General features: G+C 41.4%; 1 protein-coding gene across 3 annotated transcripts in view; it reads left to right on the top strand.

Moving 5' to 3' along the window:
* LOC143816905 (E3 ubiquitin-protein ligase TRIM39-like) overlaps positions 1-12,141 on the top strand; it is a 56,681-nt gene extending 44,540 nt beyond the window's left edge. For all 3 annotated transcript variants that reach the window (XM_077297879.1, XM_077297880.1, XM_077297877.1), the window contains exons 4-7: positions 4,660-4,893; positions 6,804-6,826; positions 10,224-10,312; positions 10,406-12,141. In XM_077297879.1, coding sequence (XP_077153994.1) covers positions 4,660-4,893; positions 6,804-6,826; positions 10,224-10,312; positions 10,406-10,926 — 867 coding nt within the window. In that variant the 3' untranslated portion in view covers positions 10,927-12,141. The remainder of the gene's footprint in view (positions 1-4,659; positions 4,894-6,803; positions 6,827-10,223; positions 10,313-10,405) is intronic.
* Positions 12,142-12,686: the final 545 nt, after the last annotated feature.

Raw genomic sequence — 12,686 nt, 5'->3', positions numbered from 1 at the left:
CAATTCTCGAAAGACAGCATTATTACAATTCTTAATAGGATTATAATACCAATTCTTAGGGAATTGGTTGTGGTATAACCACCACGGACCAACGCAAGGGTTTGAATAGCAGTTACCATTCATTGCGTATTAATAAATAACACCATGTTCAGTGGCATTTTTCATTTCTTAAACTGAGCGACTCCAAAAAAAAAAACCAATGATCCTTGTAGAGAAAAATGTTCTCTTTCTAATGATATCAGAATTAATATATTTTAGGGGTACCCTTTTTGAGAAATTTGACCTAAAAATAGGTAAAATTCTTTTTTTTTTTTAAAGTTTTTCATCATATGTGGGTGTGAATATTTCCACAAATACATATGCTTTGACCGTGATATTGCAGCAATGCAAAGTCATGTAGATGTTTGGTGTACAGGGCAAAGCACCAGTTACTATTGGTTTTTGGTCTTGAGTTATATATGGGCAAAGTTTGGCATAAATTTTATGCGACTCGTTTTTCAAGCTACTTTGACACAAAATTGCGGCCGAAATATTGTTTTGTCATAGCCGGTAATAATTTTATCGTGTTTAGCAGCAAAAGTTGAGCTAGTATGCCAAATTTCAGCATCATAGCCAGTATAGAACTCTAATGGCTATATGCCAAAGTTTGCAAAATCCTCTTAGGCTACTTTCAAACTAGCGTCGGGCTCGGCCCGTCACGGTGCGTCGGGCCGAGGTTCCCGACGCTAGCGTTGTCTCCGCCGCACAACGGGGGCAGCGGATGCATTTTTCCAGCACATCCGCTGCCCCATTGTGAGGTGGGGGCGGAGTTCCGGCCGCGCATGCGCGGTCGGAAAAAGCGGACCGTCGTGAGCAAAAAATGTTACATGTAGCATTTTTTGGTCCCGACGGTCCGCCACAACCAATCCATCGCAATGCGTCGCTTAATGTAAGTCTATGGGGAAAAAACGCATCCTGCAAGCACTTTTGCAGGATGCGTTTTTTCGGCAAAACGACGCATTGTGGCGGATTGCAGTTAACGCTAGTGTGAAAGTAGCCTTAGCTGAAGCCGCAGGCTTGGTGGAACCTCCAGTGAAAGGTCAACAGTGCCCAATGTATTTGAGATCTGGCCCTTAAAATTTACAGAACCTCTTTTCAAACATGCATGTACATCCTTTCAGCAAAATCGGAGAAGGTCGAGTGGGGACGATTTTTAAAACTGGTCCACTTGATGTGGAATGACCCCATGTCAAGATATTTCTGTCCGCCAGCATCATCTGTCAGGCAACAGGGAGATCCCCATATGCATTAGACTGTCCGCCAAACTTGTTGATATCGTGGAGTTAGGCTGATGTAAGCCTAATGTACATGGAAGCCTAAGGCTGCGTGTCCACGTTCAGGATGGCCAGCGGTATCGCCGCAGCGGCGAAGCCGCTCGGCGCTAAGCCCCGCCCCCTTCTGGGACGCGATGATGCCGGATGTGTTAACTGTACACATCCGGGATCATCGCCCCCCTCCCATAGGGGCCCTGTGTTATGCCTTGCGGGGACGCTGCGTCCCCGCAAGGTGTACTGACATGCTTCTATCTGAAAAGACGCGCAGCATGTCCGGAGTCGCAGGCCCGCCGCGTGCGGGTTTCCACGCATAGTGGACACGGGATTTCCAAAAATCCCCTCCACTATGCTGGAACATCTGGACGCTGCGTGTTTGACGCTGCAGCGTCAAACACGCAGCGTTTACTGACCGTGGACACATACCCTTAAAGGAAATCTGTCACTCATGCAGCCATACTTATATAGTCTCATTGTTGGCTTCTGTTTGCAGCTACCGTTTGGTACTGTAGACAAGAACCAGCAATAACTCAATAATGACACTATGAACGTGGCTTCAGATTTCAGGCATCCAGAGATGAAAATTAATGGGGCATAAACATGCATTGAGCCCTCTCATTTGCATAATTAAACTGCTAAGGGATCATACTAATGTGTGAGAATAACAGATGAGCGCAATCTGATTGCACGCGGCCTAATGTTCTAGGAATCCCTGCTCATCTGCGTTTTTTTTATTTTTTAGCCCTCTCTTCTCATCTTAGATCTAGGTGAGAAAAAAATTGCACAATGCTGCGATTGTCCTTGTACATTAGACGAAAATAGCCAATGCAAGTCAATGGGTGCAAGAAAAAAATCTCACCACACACAAACCATGCTAGCATCGTCTGATTTTTTTTTTATTTTTTTTTTCACACCCATCTCCTTGAAAACCTAACATTTTATCTCTCGCTTATAATAAAATCACAGCTAGACAAGTGAGAATAGATAGAATCCATACCTTCTATGGGTGGAGCAATAAAAAAAAAAAATGCAAAAGTGACCAAAACTTCCAAAAATTCAAGAAAAGCACATCCAGCCCATGAATGGCAGCGCTTCCCAGGACTCACATTCAAGGATGATATTTCATATTTTTTTATTTCATAACTTAAAATAAGTTATGAAATAAAAAAAATATGAAATATCATCTTTGAATGTGAGTTATGAAATAAAAAAATATGAAATATCATCTTTGAATGTGAGTCCTGGGAAGCGCTGCCATTCATGGGCTGGATGTGCTTTTCTTGAATTACTCATCCTGTGTGAGCCTTACTCTGGCTCTTTCACTTGGATCCACCCGAGGCAAGCTGCAAGCCCTGTATATTGAAAAGTATCTCAGAGGGAATTCTGAGGATACATAATCTAAAGCCATTTCAGTCTTTTATCAGGTGAGTGCATAAAATTGTGCACCCTTTAAAGACTATAATATTGTGTTTACGCACTTCGGGCGCTGCGATTTGTCTGTTCTTCTTTCCCAAACAGGGTTTTTTTGTACAAAACTTCCAAAAAGGATGAAAACAGAAAAATGGTCTGTGGTCCCCCACTGCAGAACCACTGCTGCACACCTCGTTTCTGTCCATGTCCCGCATCACAGAATAAAGAACTTTCATGTTCCACTGAATTGGTGATTGCCGCATATTCTTTAAATCTTCAGTTGCTATCCTTGTTTTTTATAATGAATATAGTTTTAATTACATTTGGCTCCAAACTTAATCCTTAGCAAGACAGTGAACCCATGCATACGGCCAATCGATATCTGCCCATATTTTTCAGCAATATTGCCTTGCACAGGCGTGTACTCCGGAGGACAGAGAATGAACTTCAATCCAATATTGCCGCCAGCATGCAGCCAGCGGGTAAGGAAAGGGTGAATCAAACACCCGAAAACCTTGCCCATATGACCCAAAACTGGTCCCGCCAAATTCAGGTGACAGGTTCCCTTTAATTAGTGCCTCCAGGCAGCAGTGAAGCATGGTGGAGGTTGCTTGTAGACACGGGACTTCATTTCAGGAAGTGGAGTGAATTTGGTCAAGATTATGTCCTTGATGCTGAAAAATACAGGAAACAACTTGTATATCATGGAATACTATCAGGCAGAAGTTTGATTGGCTCTAAATTTATTTTGTTGCAGAACGTCTGACATGGAGAAGGACTAGGGGATCCTAGTTAATGATAAACTTACCTGGAGCAATCAGTGACAGGCAGCGGCTTCCAAGGCAAACAGGATCATGGGGTGCATTAAGAGGTCTGGATATAAATGATGAGAGCATTATACTGCCTCTGTACAAATCTGTTAGACCGCACATTGAGTACTGTGTACAGTTTTGGGCACCGGTGCTCAGGAAGGATATAATGGAACTAGAGTGAGTACAAAGGAGGGCAACAAAACTAATAAAGGGGATGGGGGAACTATAATACCCAGAGAGATTAGCAAAATTAGGATTATTTAGTCTAGAAAAAAGACGAATGAGGGGTGATCTAATAACCATGTATAAGTATATAAGGGGATAATGCAAATATCTCTCCGGTATCTGTTTATACCAAGGAACGTGATGGTCACAAGGGGGCATTCTCTGCGCCTGGAGCAGAGAAGGTTTTTCCACCAACATTGAAGAGGATTCTTTACTGTTAGGGCAGTGATAATCTGGAATTCCTTGCCTGAGGAGGTGATGGCGAACTCAGTCGAGGGGTTCAAGAGAGGCCTGCATGTCTTCCTGGAGCGTAACAATATTGTATCTTACAGTTATTAGGTTCTTTAGAAGGACGTAGATCTGGGGATTTATTCTGATGGAATATAAGTGGAACTGGATGGACAAATGTCTTTTTTCGGCCTTGCTAACTACAGTATGTTACTATGTTACATCGACACCAAACATGCAGCCAATGTCATGAGCTTTGATCTCTACATAATGTTATCTGAGATTACAGGGAGACAGAAGGATTTGCTCCCTCTTACATTTTCGGTGGTTAGGTTTCAAAGATGTTTGGAAAATCCGCTTCAAAATCTGTGTCCAAGTTTACCTGGTACTGCTTTGAAGGTAAAGGATGGTCACACCAAATATTTGATTAATTTTTTAATGGGGTTTTTTTTTCTCTTTATGTACATTTTTTTGCACACACTCTCATTATAGCAGCTAGTTTCCACCACTAGTTCAGATACAATTTTAAATTGGACATGGTGCTTGCACAAATGAAAACTGGTGAACTGCAGACTACAATTCACATAATGTCCCAGAAATAGTATTGCACATGTGACAACTTGTACTGAAAAGTTGCCTAAAAATTACTGGTGTACTTGATTTTTATTTTGCAGGCTGAAGTTATACAAAAGCGTAAAATGGTCAATTCAGGTTTTGAAAGTTTACGACAACTTTTGGCTGATGAAGAAACGATCATCAATCACCGGTTGGAAAATATCGAGAATGCAATTAAACAGAGAAGAAATGAATGTGTCAGTCGACTCAATGAACAGCTCTCATCCCTTCAAGAAGGCATTAACGAGCTTGAAAACAGTTTTCCTCATTCAAAGAGGTCTCACCTTGGTCAGGTGAGATAACGTAGTGGGTCTTACTATTGTGCAGAAGTAGTAAACCTGAAAAAATAATTTATTTGGGATTCTCTAATTTTTAACACCTCAGTTATACAACACGTTGATTATAAATCGATGATAGTGGCAATATTTACATAGGGTGATCACCTATGTGCACATACATGAACTCCCATTGGCCCACTTGCATCGCAGCCGTGGTGTGCCAATGGTTTGTCATGGTAGTTAGGGCCTGCTGAGGGCTCCAATGGCTGCCATCTTAGTCATTTTGATTACATACAGAAGAAGCAATCCAATGATTGCAGGTTAAAGGACTAAAACCAATAATGTAAAAAAAAATCTACAAATTCATATTAGCCCTCACACCCCCCACCCCCATTCTTTTCCAACTGTTTTTTTTTTTTGTTTTGTTATTTTTATGCTCATTTTTAATTTATCTGCACATCCGCAATAGTCTTAATCTATCAATCTAAAATTAGCTTGTACGATAAATAATGTTATAATGGGGGGAGTGAAATGCCAAAATTGACAGCTTGTAGTCACCGCACCTCCCTAATGCATGCCATAAAAAGTGATCATATGTAGCCCAAATACTATTGATTTAAAAAAAAACTTGCCAATATATGTATATACTGTGTGTGTGTGTGTGTGTGTGTGTGTGTATATAGATATAGCTATATAGACCAAAAAGAGAAAAAGTTTGTGGAATGAACGGCTCCACCTTCTCTCCCCGCACCCTCCTGTGTGCCTGATGTATCACATGGACATGTAACAACTTTTTCATGTCGGTCCAAATAAAAACAGCACGACTTCACAAGCAAAAAGGGTGAGTGCCGCATCTCTTTCTACTATTTGTTATATATATAGAGAGAGAGAGAAAGGAAAACCGCACAAAAAAATGAAAATTTTTCATTTTTTTGTGCTCTTTTCCCTTTTTACTCTTATTATTGGAAGCCATTGGATCATTGGTTTGGAAAGCGCTGCACGACAACTGTGGTAATATTGGATGCTGTTCCAATCTTGAGATAGAGAGAGAGAGATATATATATATATATATATATATATAGAGAGAGAGATAGAGATAGAGAGATATATATATATATATATATATATATATCTCAATGCTCTGTAAACCAACTGATGCGAGGGACAGGTACCGCCCTCTCATCTGTAGATTCCCTGTCCCCGAAGGACGGATCCCCTCTCTCCGTGGTGCTGTCTTGGGCTCTGAGGAATCCTGTGACCGGTAAGTAACTACGTCTTTATCATCATTTTACATTTTAATCCTTTGTTCTGGCATTTTTGGTCCAGGGAACGGTCCTAGCTGTCAATCACTGATATCTCTGTATGTATCTTATACGTAGGGTGCTGTCCATCACTGATAGGACCGTCCACTGGACCGGAAGTACCAGAAAGAGCAGAAGATTAAATAATGAAAGCACAGGTTATACTGCGTCTTTTCTGACAACTATATACCAAACTTTCCAGCTCCACCTGCTCTGTAACATGGTGCCTGCAGATTAGACTGTTTTTCATAACATGTTCTCTATCGGCACAGAATGACTGTTCAAGCCAAGTACAAGAACCAGCAGAGTTCTGAACACTGGTGGCAATGACTAAACATTTGTGGCAAAGGCCACTAAACAGTCTGGAAGCAGCGGTGTATGGTTTTCTCAGTCGTCTTTCTCATTTATACTAATTCTAGTAATCTAATCTAGATTTGGTGTGTAATTGCCATACAGTATAGTGGCTTCCAACTGGTTCAGGTGCCTAAAATGGTAATGAATGGTTCTCTTGCTTGGGGCTAACCAGATTGGCTTTAAAATGTAATTCTGCGTACATGAAACATAAAAACTATGCATAATTTAAATGTTCTTTGTTTTTTTGTTTTGTTTTTTTGTCCCTTCCAGGACCAGGAAGCTTCTGTGGAAAGGTACGTTATCTTGGTATTGTAATATGAATATTTGGAGTTATGTGCTCTCTAAAAGTAACTAAAGTTCTCTAGATTGCCAAAAAGCAAGGCTCCAAACAGTTAGTCATATATACGATGTATATATGCATACCAGTCAAAAGTATAAACGTGCATCTTTTCTCCACTCTGCAATGTGTTCCTGCATTCTTATTATTATAGAAATAACTAAATAGCTGGGTATGTCCCAGTGCAATCTGCAAATTGTTTCTTCAGAGAGGAAGAGGATGGGATCTCTAGTGCCACTTATTGGTAGCTGCAATCGTGAAAGTCATTATCAACACCCCCCTCTAAAGGGAATAAGTTGGCAGATTTTTGTTCAGCAGCTTGTTGCAGTTTCAATGTACTTGGTGGTTAATCAGCAGAATATTATTACTACCAGACTGGGTCGTGTTCACAGTCCAGTAAGTGATTTGCCATTGGACCCCTAGGTTCTCAACCCCTACATCATGCTTCTCTCAGATTACATAGTAAAACCTGCTGACTGATTCCTTGAAAGGGCCTTGCCACTTGACCTTTATAAAATTATTATTTCTTGTTTGGGATGGATGCCCCCCTTGTGAAGAGTGCCTCATCTCAGAGACCTCTTAATAATCCAAACCAACTCTAGTACTTTTCAACGATAAGGGTGCAAATACTCTGAAGCGCATGTCTGCAAATGGAATTTCTGGCTTGGCTTCTTATCCCAAATTCTGTAGCAAGGAATAATAATAAAAATATTTATAATAATATTGTTAGGATGCCTACTTTGATTTGGTGGTACTAGAGTTCAGTTCGCTTTTCTGTCTTTCTGAAAAAAAATACATTTTTTTTATATATATAAAAATTCCTAGAGTTGCACTGCCGAACCTTTAAGTCTCCTTACACAAACTTGGTTCTTTCCACAAGGAGAAACTCTACCCCTTAGTACCAACACAATGTGACCTATGAACACTGATTAATGGTGTAGAACTGTGCAGGGACAAGTCCCCCAACACTTGTCAGTTGAATCATAAATATTGAGGGGGAAAAACAAACGAACGAAGTCTAAGGAAAGGTGCTTGTGCGTTATTTCATTCATTACTCATTTATAAAAATTCATATCAGAAGTGGTTTCCGATCCTTGTTATCTGAAAGACCCAAGTGGTTTGGTTTTTTTTTTTTGCTCGTTTGTTTGTTTTCCTTACCTCCTACATACCGCGGTGACCATTGACTTTAACATTTTAGAGCTAACCCGTTGTGACCAGAGTTAACTCTGATTTACAGCTGTTATTCTCAGATGGTGGCTGTGTAACGCAGCTGGCACCTGTGGTGTATGGACGGTAGGGGTGGACATACCATTGGTCTAACTTGTGCATCCGCACTGGGGTGCGAGAGAGTAGGAGAGCTTCCACCTCTCTCCAAAGCAGCTTATGCCACAAACGCACAAAAGGGTGCATTATGATGAGCTTTTGGACTGCAAACGTCCCATATAATCTTGCACAGAGACCTTTTTCTGTCTGTCCGTTCCTAAATGTGCACATCCACCATAAATATTTCTGGCAGATGTCACTAAGGTGTCAAACCTAATGTCCATTTTTTAGATGTTTATTTCCTCTCCTTGGGTCACAACAACCACCAGCTATTTGCAGCTCTGCTGGCGTACAAAGCTGACACTGCACAGCTCCACTCACACTGCAGTAGTCATTCTCTGGACTTACAGATCAATTGCTGTTCATTTAAATAGGAGCTGAGCTTCAGCATTTGAGAATAACTCTTATATAAGGTGCCAGGTGCTTGTTACAAAGAGACTGTCTTTGCTTGCAAACTCAAGACATAGACTGCTTTCTTTTTATCTTGGAAAGCTGAGCTTCTTGTTCTATGGGCTTTCAGGCTTATGTGAGTTATAGATCTAGGTGCTTGCCTTTTTGTTTTTTTTTTTGTTTTTTTTTTGGGGGGGGGGATGATTGTGTGTGCGCACGCGCGCTTCTCACAAAATTAGAGTCTAATCAACAAAAAGTTAATTTATTTGTTTTTCCATGCAAAAAGTGAAACTCTTATTTCTCCTTGGCCCATTGGGGGACACAGACCGTGGGTGTTATGCTGCCACTAGGAGGCTGACAGTGAAGCTCATATATGGAGTCATTACATACAGAGTGATGTATTTCAAGTGTTTGTTAGTGTTGATGATTATGGCTTACAGCCAATGAAAACCCAAGTCATTTCCTCAGTAAATTAGATTAATTAGCAAAAAACACCTGCAAAGGCTTCCTAAGCTTTTAAAAAGGTCCCTTAGTCCGTTTCAGTAGGCTCCACAATCATGGGGAAGACTGCTGACTTGACATATGTCCAGAAGACAGTCATTGACACACGCAACAAAAGGTCATTGCTAAAGAAGCTGGTTGTTCAGAGTGCTGGTCCAAGCAAATTAGTGGAAGGAAAATGTGTGGTAAAAAAAGCAACCAGAATAACTGCAGCCTTGAAAGGATTGTGAAGCACACAATCCAAGCTGCTTGAGGTCTAATGTCAAGTTTCCACAATCATTGATGGTTTGGGGAGCCATGTCATATTCTGGTGTAGGTCCACTGTGTTTTGTCAAGTCCAAAGTTAGTGCAGCCATCTACCAGAAAATTGTAGAGCACGTCATGCTTCCTCTGCTGACAAGCATTTTGGAGATGGAAATTTAATTCTCCAGCAGGACATGGCACCTGTCCACACTGCCAAAAGTGCGAATACCTGGTTTAAAAACATCACTGTGCTTGATTGACCAGCAAACTCGCCTGACCTTAACCCCATAAAGAATCTATGGGGTATTGTCAAGAGGAAGATGAGATACATCAGACCAACAATGCAGACGAGCTGAAGGCTGCTATCAAAGCAACCTGGGCTTCCATAACACCTCAGCAGTGCCACAGGCTGATCGCCTCCATGCCACGCCGCACTGATGCAGTAATTGATGCAAAAGGAGCCCTGACCAAGTATTGAGCTCCTTTACTGAACATACATTTCAGTAGGCCAACATTTTGGATTTTAAAATCATTTTTTCAAGCTGGTGTTATAAAAGTATTCTAATTTACTGAGATAATGACTTTTGGGTTTTCATTGGCTGCAAGCCATAATCAACATTAACAGAAATAAAACTTGAAATAGATCACTCTGTTTGTAATGATTCTATAATAATGAGTTTCACTCTCTTTGTATTGACCAACTGAAATAGATTAACTTTTTGATGATATTCTAATTTCGTGGTGTTTGTGCGCGCGCACACTTTTCACAAAATTAGAATATCATCAAAAAGTTAATCTATTTCAGTTGGTCAATACAAAGAGAGTGAAACTCATTATTATAGAATCATTACAAACATGCAAGTAAACCATATATATATTTATTTTTTTCCTTTTAGCCATTGTCCAAAAGATCCTCTTCGTAAACTCACAGTCCCCAGACAAGTTGCAAGTGGAACATCTTTGGACGTTTTTCAGTCACACAGTGGTGAGTCACGTCATCGCATCATGATCTGACGGTCACTAAATAAATGCATCAATGATCACATTATTCTCTTTTACACTTGTATTTTCTGTTTAGTTCCATTATATCTAGATATGAAAACTGTGAACCCAAATCTCCTGGTAACCTGCAACAGAAAAGGTGTTAAATATCAGCCAGACGCTCTGAATTTGGACCCAGGTCCAGAGAGGTTCGACTCGAAACCATGTGTTTTAGCAACCACTGGATTCAGACTAGGGAAACATTATTGGGAAGTGGAGGTTGGAGGCGGCATATACTGGACCATAGGTGTGGCTAAACAGTCTGTATGCCGAAAAGGAATGTTTCGAATTGAACCAGGGAGAGGAATATGGGCAATTGGCTTACTTGGCATGTATACAGATCGATACTATGCTTTCACCAACCCTGATACCCTCTTGAATCCTAAGGGACAACCTGAAAAAATTGGAATCTTTTTGAATCGGGATGGAGGCTTTGTTTCCTTTTACAATGCTGTGAGCCTAGAACACCTTTTCACATTTAGTATCATGCCAATCTCTGAGAAAATCTTCCCCTTTTTTTGTGTAGGCGCTTTAGGTACAGAACTTAAACTTAAATAATAATTTCAAGGTTTTTTTTTTAAAGACTTAAGGTTGTAGCCGAAAACCATTCATAGTTTAGGTTCCCACCAGGAAACAGACAGGTTCATATGATTTATCCACTAGATATGTTAGAAAAGTCTAATCGGAGAAGTGGGTGGGAACTAGGTCTGCTGTTGGGAACCCCAATCTTTCCAAGGTGGGCTGCATGCTCCTCATACCTATTTGATGACTTTTGTGTCACAATTTGCAATCTTCTGCTTCATCCAACACTTGCCATGAAAAGGCATTTCTCCATACTATGTAGTACAATTACTAATAACTGTAAAACACACACAGGATCATGACCAGACCTCCATCTAATTACTTGAGATACCATTTTTAAAGTCTAAAAAAGATATGGTAAACTGCTCAGTGTTTTCGTATGTGTGCCCATATCACTACTGAGAGAGAGGATCACAAATTGCCTTTTCTGAGTGAAGGTGCCAGTAGTGGGATTTCTTCCAATCACATTTTTATAGCATGTATGCCAAAAGTGTCACTAGTGGAAATCCCCTTCAAAGTATAGTACCAGCTTGGAGAAATTTGAAATTGGCATCATCATTATTTCTGTAATGTGTATCAATCAGATGGCTTGGAGCGATTGTGTAATAAAGCAGATCAATCATTCTAGTAATATACATTTTAGTGCTGTAGTTACAAATAAATCCACTTATTTTGAATACAAATGAGTAAAGTTGAGCAAATTTGCTCGGGTCCCTGCTTAATCGGCAAGCTATAGCGCTTACCGAATACGCTGCAGAGGGAACCCAGGTACAAGGAGCACGCTGGCTGATCAGCTGTTTGGCTCCGCAGCTACATGTGTCGCGGCTGTGTCACTGTCACAGCACCTACATGGAGAGCCTGTGTGTTGGGCTCTCCACAACACAGGCGCGACACATGCAGCTGCGGCGCCGGACAGCTGATTATCGGGAGCGCTCCAGGTATCTGGGTTCCCTCTGCAGCTTATTCTGCAAAAGCTATAGTTTGCCAAATAAGCAAGGACCCGATCAAATTCTATCATCTCTACAAATGAGGCCGCTTCTGTGGACCCTTGGTGTAGCCATAGCATTGTTATATGCCCCATATCCAGCACTCTCTGATCATGATTGATAGCAATTGCTTGTCAAGTGCTAACGCTGCCTAAACTCAAATTCATGATTTTTGGGAAATACTGAAAAATATATATATTTTATAACTTAAAGGGAACCTGTCACCACGTTTTTGGAAGATGGGATAAAAATAGCGTTAAATAGGGGCAGAGGTGGGCGTTACATTAGTGTGTGTGTTATGCGTTTATTACCCACCTAAGTTGCCGAAATAACTTTGCAAAGTCTCCGTTTTCGCCTGTCAATCAGGCTGGTCAGGTCACATGGGCGTGGTGTCTTCCCCCAGATTTGGCGTAGTTTTCCGTTGGTGGCGTAGTGGTGTGCGCATGCCCAAAGTCCGGAATCCTCTTCCAGGGGATTTAAAATAGCGCGGTGTTCGTTATTGCATTGGTGATCGGTGGGCGCGGCCATCTTCCTTTGGCCGCGCGTGCGCAGAAGCGGCGCTCTGCTGGCCGCGGCTTCAGGAAAATGGCCGCGGGATGCCGCGCGTGCGCAGATGGATATCGCGGCGGCCATTTTCCTGAAGCCGCGGCCAGCAGAGCGCCGCTTCTGCGCACGCGCGGCCAAAGGAAGATGGCCGCGCCCACCGATCACCAATGCAATAACGAACACCGCGCTATTTTAAATCCCCTG

This window comes from Ranitomeya variabilis, chromosome 3, assembly GCF_051348905.1.
Source record: "Ranitomeya variabilis isolate aRanVar5 chromosome 3, aRanVar5.hap1, whole genome shotgun sequence".
In the NCBI taxonomy this organism is placed as follows: domain Eukaryota; kingdom Metazoa; phylum Chordata; class Amphibia; order Anura; family Dendrobatidae; genus Ranitomeya; species Ranitomeya variabilis.
This window is presented reverse-complemented; position numbering and strand designations above follow the sequence as displayed.